General features: G+C 47.6%; 2 protein-coding genes across 5 annotated transcripts in view; one reads left to right on the plus strand and one right to left on the minus strand.

The window, feature by feature from the left end:
• The window catches only part of DNAJC5G (DnaJ heat shock protein family (Hsp40) member C5 gamma), a 91,188-nt gene extending 86,485 nt beyond the window's left edge, over nt 1-4,703 (minus strand). Inside the window, exon 1 of one of the 2 annotated variants that reach the window (XM_029596339.1) lies at nt 4,410-4,703. The gene's annotated coding sequence lies outside the window, so the exon portion shown is untranslated. The remainder of the gene's footprint in view (nt 1-4,409) is intronic. The other variant, XM_029596340.1, reaches the window with a different exon arrangement.
• A 48-nt stretch (nt 4,704-4,751) lies between these two features.
• Nucleotides 4,752-26,805, plus strand: part of LOC115088247 (uridine-cytidine kinase-like 1) — a 118,531-nt gene continuing 96,477 nt past the window's right edge. Inside the window, exons 1-2 of one of the 3 annotated variants that reach the window (XM_029596336.1) lie at nt 4,752-5,020; nt 19,557-19,750. In XM_029596336.1, the coding sequence (XP_029452196.1) occupies nt 4,914-5,020; nt 19,557-19,750 (301 nt within the window). In that variant the 5' untranslated portion in view covers nt 4,752-4,913. Of the gene's footprint in view, nt 5,021-18,429; nt 18,556-19,556; nt 19,751-26,805 lie in introns of those variants that run through there. The other 2 variants (XM_029596337.1, XM_029596338.1) reach the window with 2 other exon arrangements.

Below are 26,805 nucleotides of genomic sequence, written 5' to 3' on the forward strand. Positions count from 1 at the left end.
CATAGTTAAGCTCTGGAAGTCACTGCTGGAGGATGTGGTGAAAGCTACTAGTATAGCTGTGTTTAAATAAATGCTTGGACAAGTTCTTAGAGGAAAAGTCCATTAACCATTATTAAGATGGAGTTGAAGAAATCCACTGCGTATTCTTGGGATAAGCAGCTTTGCACTTCTCTACTCCTTGGGATCCTGCCAGGTACTTGTAACCTGGATTGTCCACTGCTGGAAACAATATTGGGCTTGATGGATCATTGGTCTAAGTGGTAGTATGGCAAGTGATCATTTGTCTACGTGGATATGGCAAGTGGTAGTATTAAATAAAATCAAAATGCATTCTCCTTACGAAGTAGCCATCCTAAAAACAAATCAACACAGGACTAGTATATTGCCCACCTGGCTAGCTTATCAAAGAAAGCTCATCAGTTACAGAACTGTTTGCCAAAGTGTTTCCCACATCTGAAACTACAATAATCTTAGGTGATTTCAATCTACAGGTGGACAAAACACCCAGGTCATCTGCTTGCGATATGTTCCTTGAAGCAATGAAAGCCTTAGGATGGACTCAACATGTCACTAAAGCAACCCACAAAGCAGGTAATACCCTTGATCTAATTTTTGCTAATGCAAATAACTGCCAATTTAAAACTGAACACAAGATACCACAATGGTCAGCTCACCAATTAATCAAAGCAGATCTAACAAGAAGCAAACTAAACAAAAATCTGATACCACCTTTTCATACAGAAAGAAAATTAAAAATGAGATTATCAAATGCACTAGAAAACAATATTAATGACCTTGATCTAACCAACTGCAACAAAGATTTCAACTCTTGGGAAAGAATAATCAATGAAACTGCAGAGGAATACAGTCCACTACAGATAAAAACAAACAAGGGACAAGTTGACAAGAAGAAACCCTGGTATAATGAAGACCTAAGAACAATGAAGAAAGCACCCAACAGATTAATCTACAAAAAGATACAAAGCTTACCTCTATCAATATCGCACCCTTACCAATAAAGCTAAGAAAGAATCCTATGCAAAACAAATCCACAGGGTTATATTCAATTCAAAACAGTGAAAAATCTAATTAGAGATACAAATTCAAGTAAGCCAAAGAAAACTAATCTATCCAAAGAATCATGCAACGAATATGCAGCCACCTTAAAAGAAAAAAACTGAAACAACTCGATACAAACTACCCACAGGACAACCAATGATACAATAAGTATTACAGAAGAAACACATTATAAAATTAAGTGGTAATCCTTTGAAATAGTTACAAAACTGGAGGCAAGTAGAATCATCAAATTAAAACCAATGCATCCAAATGACCCAATTCCAGCCAACTCCCTGAAACAAAAACCAAATTATTACACCAGCAATCACAAACCTAATCAATCTATCACTAACAGAAGGCCAGATACCTAAAGGATTAAAACAAGCAGTCAAAAAAACATTAAAAAAAATAAAGACAGGAGAATTGATGACTGGGATAACTAACAATTGATATCAAATCTGTCATTTCTAGCAAAAATACTAGAAAGAAAAAAAAAACAGTTCTCAGCCAACTAAAGGAGCCATCATGAAATCCTAAATTCAAATCAATTTGGTTTCAGAAAAAAACCTGTCAGAGATCCTTCTATTATAATTAACTGACCTGATACTCGGGCCGATACAGTAAAAATAACGGGAGAGTGGGCGAATGCCCGCACAGGCCACTCTCCTGTGCGCGCGATTCTGTATTCAAAGGAGGGCCCTCGGCAAAAAGAGGCGCTAGGGATACTAGCGTGTCCCTAGCGCCTCTTTTTGGACAGGAGCGGCGGCTGTCAGCGGGTTTGACAGCAGACGCTCAGTTTTGCCGGCGTCGGTTCTCAAACCGCTGACAGCCACGGGTTCGGAAACCAGACACCAACAAAATTGAGCGTCCGATTTTCAACCCGCGAGACGATTTCAAATTTTATTTATTTTTTTAAACTTTTTTTAAACTTTCGGGACCTCCAACTTAATATCGCCATGATATTAAGTCAGAGGGTGCACAGAAAAGCAGTTTTTACTGCTTTTCTGTGCACTTTCCCGGTGCCCGGAGAAATTAACGCCTACCTTTGGGTAGGCGCTAATTTCTGAAAGTAAAATGTGCGGCTTGGCTGCACATTTTGCTTTCTGAATCGCGCGGGAATACCTAATAGGGCCATCAACATGCATTTGCATGTTGCGGGCGCTATTAGGTTCGGGGGGGGGGGGGGGGGGGTTGGACGCTCGTTTGACGCACTATTACCCCTTACTGAATAAGGGGTAAAGCTAGTGCGTCGAAAACGTGTGTCCAATCGCGGGTTAACAGTGCGCTCTGCCGGAGCGCACTGTACTGTATCGGCCTGACTATGAGGATTTGACGCTAGCAAATCATACTGCCTAGTACTCATTGATCTTACAACAGCATTTGACACAGTAGACCATAAACTGCTATGCTGCCAAAATGAAAAACATTGGGATAAATGGAACGGCATTATAATGGTTCACATCCTTGAGAGAACGTACACAAAGTAAAATTCAATGACCAGCTTTCTGACACCTTCCAATGTAACACTGGAGTGCCACAGGGATCATCTCTATCGGTTTCACTATTTAACATCTACATACCACTATGCAAACTTCTCATTGACCTGGAACTAAACGTCTTCCTCTATGCAAATGACCTACAATTCTATATTCTTGACAAAAAATTGATAGAAAACACTGCATCCTTAATCGCAGAATATGGCAATGATAAACAAAAAGCTATCACAACTTAAACTCTCACTAAATACAAAACCCCCCAAAATCAATACCACCCACTATAGATTTGGGAACTTGCCAAATTAATCTATCGAGGCAAGTAAGAGACTTAGTACAACTCGAGGAAAACATATCAGTGAAAGGTCACATCAGTAAATTGATTAAAACCGGCTATAGCCGAGTGGCTTGAAACCTTGATTAATTACCACAGACTTCAGAACTGTTCGACAAACACTAATATTCTCAAATCTTGACTATTGCAATTCCTTGCTCCTTGGTCTTCTGGCTTGTCACATAAAACCGCTACAATGCCTGCAAAATGCAACAGCAAGACTTCTATCCGTCTCAAGAAAATACCATCACATCACTCCTACTTTAAAAGCACTACACTGGCTACCAATACAATCTAGAATACAATATAAAACATTAACGATCATTTTCTATAACAATAACCTATTTGGGTTATCATTAAACACAAACCACAACAAACTCTGAGATCACAAAATAAATATCTCCTCTCTATACCCCCAAAATCCTCTGCACCAGATTCAGTTATTGTATTTTCTGCACACCCTGTTTGAATGTAAACCGGCATGATGTGATTTTAACATGAATGCCGATATATAAAAAACCTAAATAAATAAAAATAAATAAATACCAACATTAGAAACCTCTGGCAGGTCCTGAACTATAGAACTCTCTGCCAGAACTAAGAACTACATTAGACAAAAAGAAATCAAACAAGACCTAAAAACTTGGCTGTTCCAAAATAACCCCCTTCAGAATGACCACCATGAAAACTATTAATCTGATAATTTGCAAAGCTTTTACCATCCCCTTCATTCCTAACCCGAGTACTACTCCTCTATGAACAAGCAATACATGTCTTTGTCTATCACTAATAATTGTGAATGATACTGCTGTAATCAATAGTTTGTGATACGTGGTATACAATTAATGATTGTCAACACTATAAACCGTGGTGACCTAGTGATTTTCACACGAACGACGGTATAAAACCTCTAAATAAAAATTAGAATATAATATTATTAAGTCATTCATTCAAAAACACAGAAAATATGGTAAGCCTCAAGGAAACACCTACAATCCGGGTGAATAAATTACAAGAACAAACCTGTTGAAAAATACATGGCTCAGGTATCTTCTCCAGTTATCAGCTCTCAGTCACCTTTGGTTCAAGCTCACAGGTGTGGTTTGTAGCCCAAGACGCATCTGCCAACTTCGAGAATATTCAGCCTAGGGGGCAAAGCGCTGCACCCCTGGCCCACGGGGCCCATTACCACTCTCTTTATCTAATCTCACCGCTTGCTGCCAGGGGCCTGGCTCCGTTCTGCACGGATTTGGGTTTCGTTTACACACTCTGCCTCTAATCTTGTACGGTGCTCCGTACACTTGTGGCAGGCCACGAACTTTAGGCGAGCTCTCCAAGGCCGCGACCGTCACGGGACGCGAGAAACCAGCAGCACCCCGGGGTATCCGGGATCCAAACCCCATCCTACAGAGCCCTTGGTACAGGCGGGCAGACGGGCGGGGACCGGCCCAAGGCTCCCGGCATGCAGCAAAATTAAGGAAGAAGCGAGGGAGATCCCGTTCCCCTGTGGCCCAGAGACTCACCAACCGCCGACTCCGCTCCACTGCCGGTCTGCCTCCAGCTTCCCCTTCACGACGGCTCAGGGACCGCTGCAGGTCCCAGCCTCCCGCTCTCCTCAGTTACCCAGGAATCAATCGCTCGGTGTTCAGGGCCGCCGCCAGCACAACACCGGTAGCCTGAGCTCAGAAAGTAAAACGACCTCCGCACATGCGCACATAGTCCGCCAGCTCGTCTCCAAGGGAGGGAGAGCACGGAAGAGCGGCTACGCCTCGCGCAGCCATCCTGACGCATGCGCAACGTTACCGCCAGGCTGGGCAATGAGGTGAGTGTGACTGCGTGTTTATTTCCCGCCCGCCGCTCTCAGTCTGCTGCAGCGTAAACACTTCTGGGACTTGTAGTTCTCAGTATTGTTCCCAGCGCACCCTCCTGCCTTGGAGGCCTGTGGCTGAGACTACGAGTCCTGGCGGGCATTGCGCGCCGTTACCGGTGGCGTGGGCAGAGAGAGCGGGAGTCGGGTAGACAGAGTGATGGCCGGGAGCGGAGAAGGAACGGCGGAGATGCGGCAGGAAGATGAAGGGGAAGCGGTGCCGATACAGGATGGAGCAGGGGACGGTTCCGTGTCTCGCTCGGACAGGTAGGCGCGGTGCTATGTGCTAGACCGGAAGTGCAGAGACCTGAGCCGGTGTCAAACCCGATCACCCCATAATGGACAGCGTGTCTCTTAGAAACCCCCAGAAACACCACGTTCAAAAGCTACTCATCCTGTACCCAGCGTCGTCAGAATCACCACGTTCAAAAGCTACGCATCCTGTACCCAGCATCGCCAGAAACACCACGTTCAAAGCTACTCATCCTTTACCCAGCACTGCCAGCGTGTAACACGGCTCGTGTCCAGCATCGCCAGCGTGTAATGCATACAGTCAACCAGAAACACCACCAGTTTGTAACATAACTATTATTAACATAAAATGCAACCAGCGTATAACACAACCAGTGATCAGCAAGGTTTTTTTTTTCTTATCCGCTGTTTCACTACAAATGATACTCCTGGGGGGGATTCTGCACAAAAAAAATTGAAAATTCTGCAACAAAAAAATTGAAAATCTGCGCACACATTTTCTGAATTCTGCAAAATTCTGCACATTTATTTTTCAAAATAACACAATTTTTTGCAAATTCTTCTGCATTTCAGTGCAATCCAGTCCCTGGCAACTTGACACTGCTGGCAGAAGAGCCAATTGCTGCTGCTGGCAGATGAGCCAAGCTGGCAAAGACTGCTGCTAACCTCTCCATCTGAGTTTCCATGCTCACTGTCTCTCTTACATGATATCAGAAATATGCTTTCTCTCGCATGCCATCTGTCACACACATGTTCTGTCTCCCCACATACAACTCACAAACACACACTCCCCTGCCCGCACATACAGACACCCAGGTAGACACCTACCCACTGGCTCACAACAAACACTCACAGGGCCAGGGCCTGGGTCTCTTCTCCATCGCAATTATATCTTTTTTGAGATTCGGTGACCAGAATTGTACACAGTATTCAAAGTGCGGTCTCACCATGGAGTGATACAGAGGCATTGTGACATTTTCCGTTTTATTCACCATTCCCTTTCTAATAATTCCCAACATTCTGTTTGCTTTGTTGACTGCCGCAGCACACTGAACCGACGATTTCAATGTGTTATCCACTATGACGCCTAGATCTCTTTCTTGGGTTGTAGCACCTAATATGGAACCTAACATTCAGATCGATACTCTAAGGCCGCGGTAGAAACAGTGCGGCAGTGCCGGGCGCACCCTCGTTCCCCGCACGCACAGTTCTCTTCACCTACCGCTCGATACTCTCTTCAAATTGCATGCAAATGCATGCCGCAGCTGCGAAGCATTAGGCAAGCGTTAGGTCCGCGCAACCCATTTTACTGTATAGGCGCCTATACAGTATCCTGGGTGCGCTGGTACCTGTCATTTCAAATGACATTTGAAATGACAGGCACCAGGAAGTGAATGGTTCCCCCCTCCCGAAGCAAGGCGCAGGGCGAAAATTAAAACGGGAATAAAGTGTAAAAAATGGGGGTAAAACCAAAGGGAGTAAAGTGTAAAAAACCATAACATTGCAGCGTAAGTTGTTTATATATATGTATAAATACCTGTCACTTTCCGAATCCCCCAGGTGTGCGGTCATCGAGGCGGCGGCGGGAGCCGGCGGGCGGATGGGCGCCCGTTCATCCAGGCGGCAGCGGCAGTGGGAGCGGGCGGGTGGGCGCGCGTTGGATCCAGGCGGGCAGGTGGGCGCCCGTTCATCCAGGCGACGGCGGCGGCGGGAGCCGGCGAGCGGGTGGGCGCGTGTTGGATCTACCAAAGCAAATCTTACTGATCCTCTTCAGCCGCGAGCAGAAGAACCACACTAGCGTGGTGCTGATGCACCCACGGGGTTACTAAAACCTACTCTCGCCCAGATGGAAGAAACAAACCATGGCAGTGACGAAGAATGTACCCAGTGGGCCAGAGGAGGTGAAGGGAGGCAGGCACTGACAATCCCTTCCCTTTTCCATCTCACTCACTCATCTCTCCTTTCCTTCCCTCCCTTGTCAGTGAGAAAAAAAGGGAAGAAACTAAAGGGGACCTGACTGAGGAAATGAGAGGGGAAGGAAGGGAGGAGGAGTGAGTGAAGGAAAGGGAAGGGGGATGAGTTGAGAGGAGAAGAAAATAAAGGAAAGGGAGGAGGAGTGAGTGAGTGAGAGGGGAGGAAGGTAAAGGGAAGGGGATTGAGAGGGGGAGCAGAGGGAATGAAAGAGGGGTAGATAAGTGAGAGGGAAGGAGCAGGAGCAGTGTTGGCCCATATGGCCAGAAGAAAGAAGTAGCATCAGCATACACACCAAGAGAAAAGAGTAGTGCTGTCAGCTGCGTGAGCTGAAGGAGGATGCTGCTGCAAATTGTATGTTCCTGAGGTGGAGAAGAATATGTGTGTTTTTGTATGAATATGTTAGAGAGTGTGAGCGTGTATGTACGAGAGAATGAACGTGTGTGTGTGTGTATTTGGGAGAGAGAGGGCACAATTTGTGTTCCCCCCCCCCCCCCCAACACTACTCCACCTGCATATCAAAAGTTGCCAGATATGGAGAGCAGGGAATTTCTTTTATCCTTATTAGTTTTAACTATTGGGTGTTATATGTGTCAGCTATATTGAAATATTTCATTGATTTTTGTTTGGAATTTTTAAAACATTTTATGTGTTTAATTATTGAATGTTCTATTTCCTAGCGTGTAGCAGATGGACTCAGGACCAATGGGTATAGTGTACTCCTGATAGCAGTTGGAGACGGATCAGATTTCAATCTGACGTCAGCCCCTAGTACATATACCCCTGCAGGAAGTGCAGCTCTCCAGTATTTTCCGTCTCCATAGCAGCTAGGGACTCTGCATGCTAGCATAGCATTAGAGTAAATTTACTTAAGAAAATCAAATTAAGAAGAAATCTTACCTCTACAGACAAGCCCCGCTCTCCTGCGGTGTCACCCGTTGGGTCCCTCCCCCAGTTGAGATTTCCCGAGGTGATTTCCGCGATCCCTTGGAGGTAAGCCTCAGACCGGCGGCCGACCCTCGGCAGGGACCTAGCCCCCGACATCGGGTGAGGCTGAGAGACAGCGGGTGCAACCTCAAGCGTGGCGGTGAAGGTATTTTCCCTCTTCCCCCCGCAGCCGGAGACCGCCCGGAACGAGACCGGGAAGCGCCAAGACAAGGTAAGGTAGAAATCTATTTAAAAGTCTCCGAAGCTCGAGGAGATGGACAGGTCGCCAGCCGGGACCAGTGCCGCCGTGTTGATCATAGCAGGGCTAGACCCCGGTCAGATCCGAGGGCCCTCCCACGTGGAGACCCTCCGAGGTGGTCGCCATATTTTCCGCGTGGTTGCCGTCACCATTTTGGCTCTGTTCGCCACCCTGTCCACCATTTCGATCCGTGCGCACAAATACCTTGTATGCACAATGTCGCACACACAAGTACCGAGTGCACAAGCGACGCGCATAGCCATGCGCTTACTGTGCTGGGCGCATAATTTCGACCTGTGCGCCCAAAAGCGCGCACATCTCCTTGCATGCGCGCACACAACTTCGACGCACACGGGAGCGCACAACTGTATTGTACGCACACACGCCATGGCACCACCTGAAAATAAAAAGCTCAGGGCCTTTGCCCAGCATGCCACATTAGAGCTGAACAGCATGAGGAGGCCACGGCCCTGTGTATACAGTGTGAAGAGGCCCTAGGGGACCCAAATCATGGCCCCCAGCCGATACTGGACCCCAGCCTCTCAAGCAGTACGCCAGACCTAGCATTACACAGCGGGACCCCCCCTCAAACGGGGCTCCCCAGGGACACAGCGCCCCCCTAGTCTAGACCCAGCATCTATCTCCTGAGTGGAATTCTTCAAAGGTCTGCATATCTTCGTCCACATGCAACCGGGGCCTCCTATAATGCGGCCACAGGCTCCACCAGAGGACCTCAGCATGGCGGGACCCTCTATGCCCAGGGAAGTGATCCCACCGCCCAGAAGCCCCACCTTCGGGGACACGGACATCTCAGATGAGGAGTCAGAACCCCTGGAGGAGGGGGAACTCCCTCCGGGGACAGAACCCCATCCAACCATGAGACGCTTCTTCACCAAAGACGAGTTTCCAGACCCGGTCACACACAGCTTAAAAGAGCTTGCCATCCCGGGCACAAGTGCCTCGGGGGAACCTAAGACGAACCCATTATCAGAGGGACTCCGTCAGACCTCCCACCATTTCCCACTATTACAAGCCGTCCAGCAACTAATTGACCTGGAATGGGATGCCCCAGAAACTACATTCAAAGGGGACCGGGCTCTGGCAGCCATGTACCCTCTGGACCCAGCCGCCAAAAATCTCCTGGCATGTCCGAAAGTGGATGCCATGGTTTGCGCGGTCTCGAAGCGCACTACTATCCCAGTGGAGGGAGGAGCAGCACTCAAGGATGCTCAAGACAGACGTCTGGAATCTATCCTCAAATAGTCCTTTGACGTCTCTGCTATCTCTTTACAGATCGTGGCCTGCTGTGGTGACACCAGGAGTGTTGTTCCTGGTCTGCTTAGCACAGACCAGGAACAATACTCTGGGGAGGCCCTGGAACCAGCTGTATCATTCCTCGCGGATGCCGCTTCGGATTTGGTATGCACAGCAGCTAGAGGAGTCTCATCTGCCGTGGCAGCCAGAAGACAAATCTGGCTCCGAAACTGGTCAGCCGACGCATCCTCCAAAATGAGACTCACAAGGATGCCTTTCAAGGGAACACTCCTGTTCGGAAGTGAACTAGAGAAACTAGCCAACAAATGGGGCGAGTGCCTACTGCCGCAGCTACCGGAGGACAGGAGTAAGAGAAACCAGCAATCCTTCCCACGGACTTCCAGGGGCAGAGGATCACAGCGCTTCAACCCATATAGAAGCTCATATCAAGCGGCCCGCCCCGCAGGCCGGAGCCAGTCCTTTTGGAACAAGCACAATAAAAGGGGAGCCAGCTTGGGCCCAGCCGCACCCCACAATGAAAATCAGCCGATCCATCCAAAGGAAGAAGCCATAGGGGGCAGACTTGCCCTATTCTACCAAAGATGGATCGAGATAACTTGGGACAAGTGGGTCCTATCCATCATTCGAGAGGGATATTACCTGGATTTCCATCACCTCCCTCCGGACAAGTTTGTGGAATCTCCCTGCCACGACCCTTCCAAAAGAATGGCAGTGGAAGCTACACTGACCAGAATACTAGCCTTAGAGACTATAACACCAGTGCCTTCACAACAAATAAATACTGGCCATTATTCCATCTATTTTATTGTCCCCAAGAAAGAAGGAACGTTCAGACCTATCCTGGACCTCAAGGTGGTCAACCGTTACCTGAAGATTCCTCGCTTCCGCATGGAAACCCTACGCTTGGTAATAAGGGCGATACAACCGGGAGAGTTTCTTACCTCCTTGGATCTGTCGGAAGCCTACCTACACATTCCGATCCATCAAGAGCATCAGCGTTTTCTACGCTTCTCGATCCTGGATCGTCACTACCAGTTCCAGGCACTACCTTTCGGGTCAGCCACTGCACCCCGGACGTTCACCAAGATCATAGTGGTGGTGGCAGCAACACTGAGGAAGGAAGGAATCCGCGTGCACCCTTATCTAGACGATTGGCTGATCAGAGCGAAATCCCCAGAAGAAAGCCACCAGGCAACCAACAGAGTCAAAACTCAACTGGAGAGCCTCGGGTGGGTGGTCAACATAAACAAGAGCTGCCTGCAGCCTTCCCAATCTCTAGAATACTTGGGAGTCCGGTTCAACACCAAACAAGACAAGGTCATCCTGACCCCGACAAGGAGATCAACACTGATGACCCAGTTACGAATCCTCTTGAGTGAACCTCGCCCCACAGCATGGGATTACCTACACGTTCTCAGCCTCATGGCATCCACAGTGGAAGTAGTCCCATGGGCACGAGCTCACATGAGACCCCCTACAACACTCACTACTATCACGATGGAATCCACTGTCCCAGAACTACACCATACGGCTTCAGCTCCCAGACAGAGTTCGGACCCAACTACGATGGTGGCTACAAGAAGCCCATCTAAGCCAGGGAACGAGACTATCCTCACCAACCTGGACCCTACTCACCATGGATGCCAGCCTACGAGGATGGGGAACACACTGCCAGGAGCTAACCGCCCAAGGGCAATGGAACGAAGAAGAGTCGGGATGGAACATCAATCGCCTGGAAGCCCAGGCAGTCAGACTAGCCTGCCTAAGGTTCGGTCACAGACTCCGAGACAAAGTGGTCAGAGTAATGTCGGACAACGCCACAACAGTGGCCTACATCAACCGTCAGGGAGGAACCAGAAGCCAACGGGTGTCTCTGGAAATAGACCTCCTAATGTCATGGGCAGAAGTGAATCTTCAAGAGATCTTGGCCGTCCACAGTGCCGGGAAAGACAACGTCTTGGCAGACTACCTCAGCAGAGAAAGTCTAGATCCAGGAGAATGGAAACTGTCGACCACAGCATTCCAATTGATAGTAAACCGTTGGGGAACACCAACCATGGACCTCCTGGCAAACCGGTCCAACACCCAAGTACCCAGCTTCTTCAGCCGCAGGCGGGAACCCCAGTCCCAGGGAATTGATTCCCTGTTACAGACGTGGCCACAGGAGACTCTGTTATACACCTTTCCTGGCCCCTCTTGGGCGGGATCATCCACAAGATAGAACACCACAGGGGCCCAGTATTTCTAGTGGCCCTGGACTGGCCAAGAAGACCGTGGTACGCAGACATGCGAAGACTGCTGACAGGGAACCCCCTGCCACTACCTCCACACAGAGATCTGCTCCAATAGAGACCAATCCTCCACGAGGATCCAGCTCGATTCTCTCTCACGTTCTGGCCATTGAGGAGGATACTCGGGGTCAGTAATTGACACCCTACTCTGAGCATGCAAGTTCTCCACATCCCTAACATACATAAGGATTTGGAGAGTATTCGAAGCCTGGTGCGAGGACCACGACATCATACCACGCTCAGTCAAAATTCCTGTGATTTTGGAATTCCTGCAGAACGGCCTACAGAAGGGATTGTCCCTCAACTCCATCAAGGTACAGGTGGCTGCATTGTCGTGCTAAGGAACCAAGAGTGAGAGCGGCAGCATAGCCTCTCACCCGGATATCTCCTGCTTCCTGAAAGGAGTCAAGCACATCCGACCACCCCTAAGGTGACCGGTGCCTCTTTGGAACCTCAACCTGGTCCTAGATTTCCTAGCAGGAACCTTCTTCAGACCTTTCCGCGGCCTGTCTCTCCGACTATTAACATTGAAGACAGCCTTCCTGCTGGCAGTCTGTCCTGCCCGTCGTATATCCGCGCTACAAGCACTGTCCTGTCGAGAGCCGTTCCTCAGACTCACCCTGGGAACCATCCAGTTACGCACAGTTCCATCATTCCTTCCCAAAGTGGTGTCTCACTTCCATCTCAACCAAACCATCTCGCTACCATCGCCAGATGAGCAAAAGAATTCAGAAGAGGCTCGAAGTCTACGCCATCTCAACGTCGGCAGACTCCTAGTCCGATACTTGGAAAGGTCGGAATCCATACGAAAGACGGACCATTTATTCGTCTTTCACAGCGGGAAGAAGCAAGGGGAAGCGGCCTCGTGAGCAACCATAGCCCTCTGATCAAAAAAGTCATCAAGGCGGCCTACGTAGAAGCAGGCAAGCCACCGCCTTTACAAGTCAAGGCCCATTCTACTAGAGCCCAGGCAGTGTCCAGGGCGGAAACCAAGATGCTGTCACCCGCCGAGATCTGCAGAGCGGCGACATGGTCCTCTATCCACACCTTCTCCAGGTTTTACCGCCTGGATGTTCAGGTTCGGGAGGGCACAGCATTTGCAAGTGCAGTACTAAGTGGGTCACGGGCAGCCTCCCACCCAGTTCAGGAGTAGCTTTTATACATCCCATTGGTTCTGAGTCCATCTGCTACACGCTAGGAAATGGAGAAATTACTTACCTGATAATTTCGTTTTCCTTAGTGTAGACAGATGTACTCAGCATTCCACCCACGGCTGCCGTTACTCATGGAATTCTCGGGGGACATCCCCGGGGAGCGAGTGATTCACGGGTAAGCCATGCTTTCCTTCATCTAGGACACCCATCCTACCGGGTGTCGACGTTTCTCGGTTGAGGGCACTGGCAATCTCCAGCTATAACCAATTCAACCAGTTCAAATTAATCAAGTTATTCAAATTATTCAGTCATGCATATATCCACAATGCTTTTCGAGGAGAATACTGAAGAACTGCTCTTCCTGCAGGGGTATATGTACTAGGGCTGACGTCAGATTGAAATCTGATCCGTCTCCAGCTGCTATCAGCAGTACACTATACCCATTGGTCCTGAGTCCATCTGTCTACACTAAGGAAAACGAAATTATCAGGTAAGTAATTTCTCCATTTGTCAGCTATTTTGAAATATTCAATTCTTAGTATGTTTTTACTGATATGATTGATGTTTTATATTTCTTAATTTTGTTGTTTAATGTTTTATGAGGCATGGTGATGTTATTCCATTGCTGCACTGCATACAGAGTTTGGCTTGTTGTGTTTTCCAGTTCACTTTTTGTCTGCACACTTCTGTTTATAATTTTAGCATCTTTATTCTGTATTTGGTGAGTGTCTGTCTCTGTTCTGTATGTGTGACCGAGGGAAGTTGTTCTGCAGCATATATTTTCTGTGTGGGGATCTGTAGCTTGTTCTGTTTTCTTAATAGAAGGTGTATTGGTGTTTTAGGTCCCTGATTAATATTTGCAGTGTTGCCCTTTCATAGGTAGGGTTGTTAGAATTTGAGAGTTGGCAGTTCGTGCTGTTTTAATATCGGAGTTTTACTGTATTGTAATTGAAATTGTTTTTCATGGCTTTCTGAGAGCCAAGCCAACACTCAACATGCAATAGAATAGATTTAATGCCATATTGGGTTCAAGTGTCCTTTTTTTGCTGTTTTTGCAGTACATGCAAATATAATGTACATGCTATGTTAAATGTGTGGTAAATTTAATTTAGAACAACGGCTCACTTCCTCAAATTCTTAGTAATCTAACAAAAAATTGTATAATACCTTTGAGGATAATTGCTAAAAAGCAATCGCTATAATTTTATATTTTAACAAACAAACTCTCAGGGGAAGATATCAGATAGAAGTGCTCACAGTCTCACAGGCTCTTGCCCTATACAGGGCTACAACCCTTCTCATGTAATGGCACTGTTAGATCACGTCATCTACCGTTTCCCCATGAGAATATTCACTTTTTTCTTTTTTGCTTTTCAAATGTAGAATATAACACCCAATAAAATTTATTCTTAAAAATTAACACCCGACCATTAAGTGAAATTGTGTATTAAATTACTTATCTCTTTGTTTGTGCTTTTACTGCTAATTTTCCCAATGCTTTTTATGCGCTCGCTTGCTTGCTGTCAGCTGTCTTCCCGCCCGACATTGACAATGTTTCGGCGCAACAATGTTTCGGCGCAGCATTGGGAAAATTAGCAGTAAAAGCACAAACAAAGAGATAAGTAATTTAATACACAATTTCACTTAATGGTCGGGTGTTAATTTTTAAGAATAAATTTTATTGGGTGTTATATTCTACATTTGAAAAGCAAAAAAGAAAAAAGTGAATATTCTCATGGGGAAACGGTAGATGACGTGATCTAACAGTGCCATTACATGAGAAGGGTTGTAGCCCTGTATAGGGCAAGAGCCTGTGAGACTGTGAGCACTTCTATCTGATACCTTCCCCTGAGAGTTTGTTTGTTAAAATATAAAATTATAGCGCTTGCTTTTTAGCAATTATCCTCAAAGGTATTATACAATTTTTTGTTAAATGTGTGGTAAATGCATAATTTTAATTGTATGTAAAGAGGGCCACTGGGGGGAGGGCGCATTGCTGTAAGGTTCGCCTAATACCCTTGCACTAGCCCTGGTCCGGGCACACATGGAGAGAAAGGGGAGACCTAGCAGCACCCGAAGCCACACACAGGCAGAGAGAGGAAACTTAGATAAAGGGCACTGGGAGGGAGGTCAGTGATAGATCCCCCAAATTGTTCACCACAGCAGAGTCTAATTGAGTTCACTGTCAGGTGACAAAATGCCATTTGTCTCCCATGGTACAGGGAGCAGCCCACAGAGAGCGCAAGAGACCGGGCATACCTTCTGAAAAAGCTCACTCTTTGGGACTGACTACCCCTGGCATCTGCGTACACTAGAGATCGACACTGTGTCAATGTATCACACGACCAGTAAATGGCTGCATGGCCATAGCCAGCATTGGCAGTGTGTAGCGGTAATCAGCACTGTCCACATCTCATAGAATCAAGCAAATAGCACTGTCAGTGTGCCTTACACTCCACACCAATTTGCACGGTATTAGCTGTGTAACACAAGTAGTCCAAACCAGTCCATTACTACTGGTGTGAAATACAAACCGTGCAGGACTACAGTGCTTAGTAATGATAATGTGTAACAGGTAGCTCAAGCAACCTCAGAGCCAATGAACAACACCCTTTATATGATGACCAGCAAGACACTAGTGACGGTGTAACAGCCAGCACTCTAAGGCTGTGTTTCCCAACCTTTTCAAGCCCAAGGCACACCTCCGTTAATAAAAATGTTGCATGGCATACCAGCCTTCATGGAGCAGGCAGTGCGGATATGGAGAGGACTCATATGGCAAAAAGAAGTGCAAGGAAGCTCTGAAACCCCCACTGGTGTCTCTCTGAAATTTGTAAGCAGAGGAAGATAAGGGACAAAGGCACACATGAATCCATCACGATGCACCTGCTCCCACAGGAGAAGGGAGAAGTTGCTGTGATGTGTGCAGCTGGCTCAGTTAATTACGTTGCCTGCTGCGTGTGGCTGCCAGAGCTCCTGCTGCACTCAGCACTCAAAGTGAATCACATCCAAAGCTCTCCCTGTCTCACTTAGCCTGGGGGTAAGACAGAAGCTTGAAGAACTCAGACAGGGAAGATGAGGAGGTGCTGTGTGCACTGCGTGTGCTGTACAAAGCAGGCCCCAGCTATCCGTGCTCTGCATACTGTGCATTAATTGCCATCCTCCATGCTGTGACTAGTAGAGGAGGCATGCATGAATGTACACGTTCTCAGAAAGGACTTTCTACAAGTTGAAAAGCCACCGCTGGTGTCTCTTGTGCTGCCGAGCCCAGGTGGTGGCGTGGATCTGAGCATCAGGCAGTGGTGACTTGTTTTCTACAGTGCACTGAGAGCACACCAGTGTGCCATGACACACCTGTTGGGGAAACTGCAGGATCGCTGCATTATAACTCATTTTTTTGTCAACGTGTTACAATGAACCTGCTTGTAACTCTTCTGGTGTGTAATGCAAGATGTTCAGTAGCCAGCCTGTAATGGCAGTATAACACAATGCAACAGTCTGCGACTTGCAGTGCAACACTGCAGTGGCAGTGTGAAACATGTCCGACAGCGCACTCCTGTGTAACTTAAGCAGCAGGAACACTTAATAGAGCCAGCACAGAACCCAGCAGTTCGAATCCACCCTTCTGCAGTTTCCCATTCCTACCTCTGCTGCTTTAGACCCAGTTAGGATATTTTTCTGTTAGGATACTATTTGCCTCAGCCTGTTTTCAGTGTGTGAAAATAACTTTTATTTTCAATCTTTCCATAGATAATATAGACATTTTTCTCTGTCCCCCCCTGGTAGTACATCGGGTTGCAAACCATATTCTAGCAAGCATTTTTCAGAGCAGTGGTTTATAAGTAAGATATAATAATAATTAAAAAAAAAAAAAAGTCATCAGTTACATCAGGTTATTCAAGAACAGTAACTTTCATTTGCTTTCCTGCCCATTTACTGGGAGTCTTCCTGGGGAAGGTTTCCCCTGGGTACAGGCATTAGCACTGAGAGGACACCCTGCATCAACATCCAGCATCCCTTCTGGCTCTTAAATCCAGGAGAGGCCCTCACTAGCTTCATATAAACCGCGAGGCTGACCGGATCTCCAGCATGGAGGATCCCTAGGAGGAATGGATGCTCCGTCGCGGTGCTGTACACCGCTGTGTGGAAAGTCCCCGATTGGAGTCCAGTCTTCGGTTCCCCAGGTGGGCTGGGGATGGGGATGCCACAGAGGAAGCATTCACAGACCCTGGCTGTTGTGGTCATTACTGAAGGGAGACCCTTGGCAGTCAGATGTAGGACCCATGAGTGCAGGGTTCTGCCCAGGACCGCTATTGCAAGAAACCAGAGGGAGGAGTCGCCTACAGTAGTAGATAAAGCAATGGGCTGAAAACCAGGGACCTCAGGGTTCAAATCCCTTTTCTCCCACTGATGCTCTTCCTGACTATTTTTATTTCCCCTTGACTCGGGTAGCTGGAAGCTGATTGGGGAAAGGCGGCTAACAATCCCAATTATTATTTTTGGGGATGGGGGAAAATAGAAAATAGGGGAAAGAGTTCCCTGGATAGTTGTGAATGAAGGCTCCAGGTGCTGGATCCCAGCCCTGGTTCCGGCAGTTGGCAGGACAAAGGAAACTGCTGGGTCAAAAAAAGAGAAAGGGGAGGGGGAAGCAAACTGAAAATGAAATAAAAATGAACGGCGCAGAAATCCTGACTGCGAACCTGCTGGATGTCTCGGTGAACGGGGATTGCCAGGCAGAGTGGCACCCCCCACCTCCCCCTCGCCTCTTGAGCTGGATGGCTCAGACTTAGCACAGGGTTTCTCTCCAGGACTAGATGGCTCGCTGAAGTCACCCTGGGACACAATGGCTGAGGCTAGATATATTTGAGGTTTGCCATGTCTCCAGTCTGAAGAAAGAACCCATGTGGTCTGTTCACATGCATCCTCACAGCCTGCCACGGATCCAGGGTTAGCCCAGGGGCCTTGGGGCAGAATGTGAAAAAATGGTCTCTTTCTGTGTTTCCAAATCCATAATACCCCCTCTCCCCCCCCCCCCCCCCCACGGTTAGCACTAGCCAGCTCCCCCCCCAGCTTGAAGCCTCAGCAGGGAGGCCAGGATTTGAGTTAACACAGGAGCCGAGCCACAGAGCTGACCCTTCAGAGCCCGCTGGAGGGGTTGGGAAGCTTCCTTGTTACTGACTAGACCTGGATTGACGCAGCAGGCTGGAGGGTCTGGTCTCCTTGCCTAGAAGTAAATTCTGAGACACGAGAAAATAGCCTGGCCCGGTCTTTGTTTCTTGGCAGCTCCCTTCATAGCCTGCCAGGGTAACAATAGCCACCTTTTCCTGCCAGCTCAGGTTCAGACAGAGCCTTTAGCCACACCGGGGCGTTCTCTTTCACTTCTAAATTTAACTCAGGACTAAGCTTGTGAAGTGGCAGCTCTGAATGTCCATGGCTATGTATGGAAGTCTCCCTCCCCCTGCCAGCTGTTCATACAGTCCGGTGAGTCTGGTGAGGGAAGGTGGGGCAGCCCCAGTCAGACGGTGTCTGGCTACTCCTGGAGGATTTTGTCCTTTCTGTGCTGTGTGGACAGACAGCAGAGCTCTTCAGCATGAAACGTAGGAGCCCTGAAGGGAGTGAGTGCTATTATGGAGCAGTGATCTTAGGATGTTCCAGTTTTAGCGCCTCTAGCAGGTAGGAAATAGCTCCAGCTCCTTGCCCCTACACGCACAGTGCTGGCACTGGTAGGCAGGAAAGAGATCCTGGCCCATCCTACCTGGGCACCTTAGAAATCCCAGGAGAAATATGGCTTCGTTTCTGGTGGAACCACCCAGAATGGCAATCTGCCACCTTTTTTTTTCCAGGACCTAAGGGGAACAGAGTAGAGCCAGTGGTAAATCCCTTCCGGCTCTCCCTCCCCCAGAAACGGAGCGGAGCTGGTGGTATAAATCAGTTCCAGCTCCCTGCGGAAATGAGTAAAGCTGCTGGTGTCTGGATCATGTCCGTCCTCTCCCCCACCCCTGGCTCCAGAGAAAGCAGATTAGATCTTTGGAGCCGCTTACCCCAAGATGATAGCCTGTTGGTTTTGAGCAGTGTCCTGGCAGAACCGAAAGGCAGGGTTTATGAGAAGATGAGGGAAAGGGTGGTGAATGCCTGCCATCCCCATTGCTTCTGCTGCTGGATGTGTTCACCTACTGTAGATGCGTGTGAGTGTGCAGGAGAGAGTTCCCCTCCCAACCTCAGCCCTGCTTCCTCCCACGTTGCCTCTTCTCTCCCCAGCTGCTTCACAGTTCCACTTCCTTTTTGTCTACAAATTAAGCCCTGGTCGTACGAGACCTAAAAGATTAGCGCCGCCATGTTGATGCCAAGAGAGGGAACCAAGGAACAGAAAAGATGCAGGTCAGGACTGAGATGCATTGAAAAAGCTGCCCGTAGGCTCTGTAGTGGAGCAATGGGTGTTGCAGGTCTAGATCGAGGCGCGTAGGTAGAATTGTGTGTGGGCTTTTTACTGGACTAGCGGGGATAACGGTGAAGGTGACACATTGGCAATGTTACAGTACACAACTGGCCAGAGTATTTATGTTGTGGAACCACACTGATCTGTTTAGGTGAGGAATAGATGGGTTTTCCTGGAATTGTACGTGCTCTTAACCTATTTTGCTTTTATCTCTTCATCTTACTCCCATCCTCACCAGTGACAGCGGAGAGGACTCCTTGGACACTTTGTTAACCCGCCTGCCACTGACTCCATCTCCCCGGAAACGGACCACTAGCCAGACCAAAACGGAACCTCCACTCCTCAGGACCAGCAAACGTACCATCTACACAGCGGGCCGACCCCCCTGGTACAACGAGTCGGGGACCCCCTTTAAAGAAGCATTCGTGATTGGTGTGTGCTCTCGTAGCTCTGCACGGCATGCTGGGAAGATGGGCATGGTTGCGCTTAGGACTTAAAAGGCTTCAGTGAGGCAGTAGTAAATGTTGCTTCATAGTTCCCTGGTTACATGATAACCACAGCTCCTAGTTTCATGCAGTACACTCTTCACGATTCTGCAGCAAGTGCTAGCAGATTCTGTGGCAGATTTTTCAAAATTCTGTGGTAAATTTTGCATAATTTTGTATGAAGATTCACATCTCTCACTATGCAAAAGTCAATTTTTTATTGAAACCTTTTACACTGGTTTTAAACAACTACATACAAATAGTAAAATTTACCAAGTACAAAAATCCACTATCAAGTAAAGACACATAGAGGTCTATATTCAGACACACTCCGGATAGCAAAATGGAGGAGGCATATTCAACAGTGCAGCCACACTATTGAATATAGCTGGCTATCTTAATTAGTTAGCCGGCTAACTTTAGGACAGCTCTTTGCCTCAACCAGACCTAGCTGGCTAACTCACTCCTCTCAGTTACGCTCCTGGACCGCTTCTAACTTGTCTGGCTAAATTCTAGCCTCCTAACTTATTAGCCAGCTAGAATTTAGCCAGATAAGGGCTGCATATAGCCAGGTAAGCCCTTTAGATAGATAACTATTATGTTATCTGTCTATATGGCTTTTGAATGTGGACCTCATAAGGTACAAACCTTTAACTGAAATATCACTTTTGTTTTGAATTTAAATACAGTGCACCCATCCTTATTTATATTTTCTTGAGAAAGTCCTTGTCTTCGAGTGTATGAGCTGAAATTGCCCTCAGAATCATGTTATGCTATTAATTACACAGAAGGTTACTGTACCTGTGCCTGTATTGGACACACGGTGACAGATACAAAAGGGGGATAAATTAGCACAAGTCGGAAACTTGTCAGCAGTACTACCTGTTCACCCAGCGTCTGCCAGCTGTTGGTCAGTTGCAGACTTCTAAAACACATCCAGGTCTTTGCAGCTGGTGCAATGTTGGCACATATGCAAGTGTAAAAGATGAAATCCTTTTTAAAGGACATCACTCCATCTGGCATTTACATCAATAACATCTTTGCTTGATTTAAGAGATCTTTGAGGGATCAAACATTTTGATTGCTTTTTATATCTACTCCAATGCATCCTTCCTCTCCTGTTCCCTTTGGGACAGGAGGAGGAAACAACAGAAGGGGAGGGGTTGGATTAGGAAGTAGATTGCCTCATCTTTGTCTGCTCCAGCCTCAGCCTCACCCCCCTCTTCTCATGTTCCCTGCAGACTGCTTGCCAGAGAGAGATCTGAGATTGAAGGCAGGCACTCTGTAGCTTTCTTCAGATGATTGATTAGGAAGTGGTGGAGTTTCAGGTTTGTTGATTGTGCAACAGGTTGCAAATTATGTGGCAACAGACTAATTATGCAGGTAGAATCATGGGAGCATGGGAATACAATAACTTATCAACCAAACCAGTTTAGCAATAATAAGCATGATAATTTGAATTTACACCCTGCCTTACTTCCAAAGATGACTTTAGTGCACTTTTTAGTTTAATATTGGGATTGGGTAGGCAGTTCCAGTACTAGCTTGCCACAAACAGGTCTGGTTTCAGGACATCCACCATGAATATGCATGAGATATATTTGCATACAATGGAGGCAGTGCATGCAAATATACGTCATGCTTTCTTAGCATGTAGACAGATGGACTCAGGACCAGTGGGTTATGCACCTTTGCCCTCAGATGGAGAAGGAGCAAACTGACGTCACATATATATATATATATATATACTCCAGCAGTGACATCAGCCTGCCAGTATTTCCGTCTCTAGTAGATGATGGACGTGCATAAGAACATAAGAAATTGCCATACTGGGTCAGACCAAGCATTCAGCATCCTGTTTCCAACAGTGGCCAATCCAGGCTACAAGTACCTGGCAAGTACCCAAAAACTAAGAATATCCCATGCTACTGATGCTGGTAATAAAAGTGGCTATTTTCTAAGTCAACTTGATTAATAGCAAGTAATGGACTTCTCCTCCAAGAACTCCAAATCTTTTTTTAAACCCAGCTACACTAACTGCACTAACCACATCCCCTGGCAACAAATTCCAGAGTTTAATTGTGCATTGAGTGAAAAAGAATTTTCTCTGATTAGTTTTAAATGTGCTACATGCTAACTTTATGGAGTACCCCTTAGTCCGTCTATTATCCGAAAGAGTAAACAACAGATTCATATTTACCCGATCTAGACCTCTTATGATTTTAAAGACCTCTATCATATCCCCCGTCAGCCGTCTCTTCTCCAAGCTGAACAGCCCTAACCTCTTTAGTCTTTCCTCATAGGGGAGCAGGTCCATCCCCTTTATCATTTTGGTCGCCCTTCTCCATCGCAACTGTATCTTTCTTGAGATGCAACGATCAGAATTGTACACAGTACTCAAGGTGCGGTCTCATCATGGAGTGAAATAGAGGCATTATGACATCCTCCATTTTATTCTCCATTCCCTTCCTAATAATTCCTAACATTCTGTTTGCTTTTTTGACTGCCATAGCATACTGAGCCAAAGATTTCAAAGTATTATCCACTATGTCATCTAGATCTCTTTCCTGGGCGGTAGCTCCTATTCCCAGCACGTACAGGATCAGTCCAGAGATGTGGGTTGTGTATCCCTACCAGCAAAGGGAGTCAGAGAACCAAAACTTTGGGCACTGCCATATATACCAGAGTGCCACCTGCAGTTAGCCAGTATTTTTCTGACTCCAGCAGAGGGTAGAGATACACTCCTGCAGTTTTTTGTAGTTAGGTTTTTTCAGTTAGTGTTTTTTTCTTGAACTTGCGGCACTTCCTTAAGTGTTAGGCACCTTCGTGGGCCATCCCTCAGTGGAAGCCGGGCATCCGGGGGATTGGTCCCCAAAAAGGAGGGCACGTTTCGCCCCATCCTCGACCTGCAGAAGGTGAACCGCTGCCTTCGCATACCGCGTTTCCGGATGGAAACCTTGCGCACAGTGATGGTGGCAGTTCGGAAGGGAGAATTTTGGCGTCCTTGGATCTCACAGAGGAGTATCTTCATATACCTATCCGATTGTGTCACCAGAGGTTCTTACGTTTCAAGGTGTTGGGACAACATTTTCAGTTTCGAGCTCTTCCCTTTGGTCTAGCCCCAGCCCTCCGAACGTTCACGAAAGTGATGGTGGTGGTAGTAGCATTCCTTCGGAAGGAAGGCATCTTGGTACATCCGTACCTGGTCGATTGGTTGATTTGCGCAAAGTCACGAGAGGAGTGCGAGAGGTCGGTCCACACGGTGATGACCACGTTGAGATCGTTAGGGTGGGTGGTCAACGACCAGAAAAGTCACTTGGAACCCATTCAGGAGCTGGTTTATCTGGGAGCTCGATTCAATACCTTACAAGGCAAAGTATTTCTATCGGCGGATCGAATAATGAAGTTACAAGACCAGGTCCACTCCCTGTTACGGAGATGGTCTCCCACAGTGTGGCATCATCTTCAGGTCCTGGGCTCCACGGCTTCCACCTTGGGATTGGTTCCCTGGGCATTTGCTCACTTGTGGCCGTTACAACGTGTATTGTTGGCTCGGTGAAGTCCAGTGTCGGAACAATTTCATCTACCAATGCCACTTTGGGAGTCCAGAATCAGTCTATCATGGTGGCTGTCGTGCAGAAATCTGGAGCAGGGGATGGACTTGGACACTCCGAATTGGCTGATCATCTCCACCGATGCTAGCCTCACCGGTTGGGGAGCGGTGTGCGGGAGGAAATCAGCTCAAGGTCTCTGGTCGCAGACGGAAAGTTCATGGTCCATCAATCGCCTCAAAACGAGGGCAGTGCGGCTGGCCTTACAAGCCTTCCTCCCCTGGATTCAGGGCATAATGGTGCGAGTTTTCTCCGACAATGCGACGACAGTGGCGTACATCAACCGACAAGGCGGCACACGCAGTCCCGCGGTGGCACTGGAGGCACGCCTGTTGTTCACCTGGGCGGAACGTCATCCCAAGGGCATCGCCGTGTCCCATGTCGCGGGGGTGGACAACGTTCAGGCGGATTTTCTCAGCAGCTCGACCCAGGGGAATGGGAGCTATCGGCCGACGCGTGGAACCATATTTGCGCCAGATGGGGAGTGCCTCAGTTGGATCTAATGGCGACACAGACAAATGCGAAGACAGAACGTCGTCGTCGAGAGCAGGGATCGGTGGGCATCGACACTCTCGTGTGTCCGTGGCCCATAGGAATCTTTCTGTATGTCTTTCACCCCTGATTTCTCATCGGTCGGCTTCTTTGTTAGATAGAACTGCACCCAGGATGGGTGATACTGGTGGCGCCAGAATGGCTGCGCAGGCCGTGGTTTGCGGATCTCGTGCGTTTAGCTCTCGAAGGACCATTACCGCTGGCCCATCTCCCGCGTCTTCTTCGACAAGGACCCATTTTGTCTCACAAGGTCCTCCTGCAGTTTATCACAATCTGCTTGTGATTTTACTACTCTGAATAATTTTGTATCATCTGCAATGATTACCTCACTCGTTGTATTCCTTTCCAGATCAATTATAAATATATTGAAAAGCATGGGTCCTAGTACAGATCCTTGAAGCACTCCACTGTATACTCTTTTCCATTAAGAAAATTGTCCATTTAATCCTACTCTCTGTTTCCTGTCTTTTAACCAGTTTGTAATCCACGAAAGGACATCGCCACCTATCCCATGACTTTTTACTTTTCTTAGAAGCCTCTCATGAGGAACTTTGTCAAATGCCTTCTGAGAATCCAAATACACTACATCTACCGGTTCTACTTTATCTATTTGTTTATTAACCCCTTCAAAAAAGTGAAGCAGATTTGTGAGGCAAGACTTGCCTTGGGTAAAGCTATGCTGACTTTGTTCCATTCAACCATGTCTTTCTATATGTTCTGTAATTTTGATCTTTAGAACACTTTCCACTATTTTTCCTGGCACTGAGGTCAGGCTAACCGGTCTGTAGTTTCCCCGGATCGCCCCTGGAGCCCTTTTTAAATATTGGGGTTACATTAGCCAGCCTCCAGACTTCAGGTACAATGGACGATTTTAATGATAGGTTACAAATTTTAAATAATAGATCTGAAATTTCATGTTTGTGTTCCTTCAGAACCCTGGGGATTGCTTCAGATTTTAGAAGGTCAATTTTATAAGTAAAAGCCTCGCTTTCCTGCGGAGATACCAAATAGTCCCTCCCCCAGTTGAGAATTCCTGAGGTGTTTTTCGTGGTCCCTCAGATGTGTGCCTTGGTCCGGTAGCTGGTTGTTCAGCCAGCATGGAGTTAACTGTTTGTACAGCTTAAAGGCTGCGGTTGCAGGAAGCCGAGCACAGCGATGACGGCATATACTCTCTACCCTCGTAGCTGGAGACCATCTCTGTACTCAGCTGGGAAGGGCTGAGCTCAGGTAAGTTTAAAAAAAAAAAAAAGGAAAGACAGAGTGGAGGGGTTGTGTAGGACTTCCTCCAGTCTCCGTGCTCACCGCGCCATTCCGACATTCGTTCCTGCTCCCGTTGTGGTTAAGGGAACTGGGCAGCCTGGCGGGTTGAATATCCCGGGTGGGCTAGGCCCCGTTGCTAGGCTTTTTTCTGTGCACCACTTGGTAGGCTGCGGCAGCATTTTCACGTACTTTTCTGCATGTTCATCTGCCCTCTAAAGAGCATCGGTGTGTGCAGTGCGTCCGGCTGTGAGACCAAATTGTGCACCCAGCGCTCCATGTGCACACATTATAACGTATTTGTAGTGAGTTCATGTTTGGCGCGTTGGTTCAGTGCGCTTAGTTTTGCGGGGCATAGACTTGGGGTGCCAAATTTTTTGTGTGCATAAATTTTGTGCACTTAAAAAAACAAATTTTCAGCATGAATTGGCTGAACTCACATCTTCAGTGCCTGTTTAAGCATACTGATGAACTAATGGCACCAGTGACCAAGAAACCTAAGTGCCTTTCTCTCTGTGTTGCCTGGCCTAATAGGGCATCTTAGCCTGGAATGCCCTCTAACATGTGTCAGTGCTGCTTAGAGGCCCAGGGAGAATTATCTTCCTCTGATTTTGCTAAACCTGGTTCTTCCCAGCCTGATGATGGCCTGGTTAAGGACTTGTCCAGAGGAACGCCTGACCTTGGAACTCACTTGACTGGTTCCTCTGCAGGGGATGCAGCTCAGCCCTGCACAAGTGCCTTCTGGTTTTGGCACGGATCCTTCTGCCTTGGGTAGAATTTTTTCAAGGATTGCAATCCTTTTTTCAGGCACAGTCCTCAGCTCTACCCAATCCTGTCAGGTTAGATCCTCAGGCGGTGACCCCTCCCTCTTCCGGTTTAGGTTTAAGCACTGAAGCACTCCTTGGTTAGCTGCGGGTATTCCCGATGGGAATCCGGATGGCTCTGATGTTGAGGTAGATCCTGACTCTCTGGAAGATGGGGAAATTCCTCCGGACTAGAACTGTATAAGACTATGTTATGGTTCTTTCATAGAGATGAGCTGCCGGCCCTGATTTCCCAGACTTTGAAAATGCTGGGAGTACCTGGGGCAGATTCCATGTCTGAGTCAAAGAAAACTATTTTGATTTCCTTGCGTAAAGCCTCTTGTTTTTTTGCTGTTATGGAAGCCATTCAAGAATTGACTGATCTTAAATGGGATGCTCTAGTGGCAAATTTCCCAAGGGGTCGGACATTGGAAGGCCTGTATCCCTTGGATCTGGTGGAGAGAGAGCGTCTGCAATTTCCGAAAGTGGATGCGCTTATCTGTGCCATCTCTAAGCGGATGACTATCCCCATGGAGGGAGGAGCAGCCTTGAAAGATGTGCATGATAGGAGTATTGAGGCCGTCCTTAAGCAAGCAGTGGCAATGTCATTGCAGATAGCTTTCTGTTGTGTCCTGGTGGCTTGCTCTTGTCTTCTTCTCTCTCAGGAAGTTGATGAATCTGGAGTGAGTTGCAGAGCAGTTAGGGATCCCGCCGCTGCCTTTTTAGCAGATGCGGGCTGCGATTTGGTCCGTAACTCGGCTAGAGGAGTGGCTTTGGTA

The sequence above is a fragment of the Rhinatrema bivittatum genome, chromosome 3, assembly GCF_901001135.1.
Source record: "Rhinatrema bivittatum chromosome 3, aRhiBiv1.1, whole genome shotgun sequence".
In the NCBI taxonomy this organism is placed as follows: Eukaryota; Metazoa; Chordata; class Amphibia; order Gymnophiona; family Rhinatrematidae; genus Rhinatrema; species Rhinatrema bivittatum.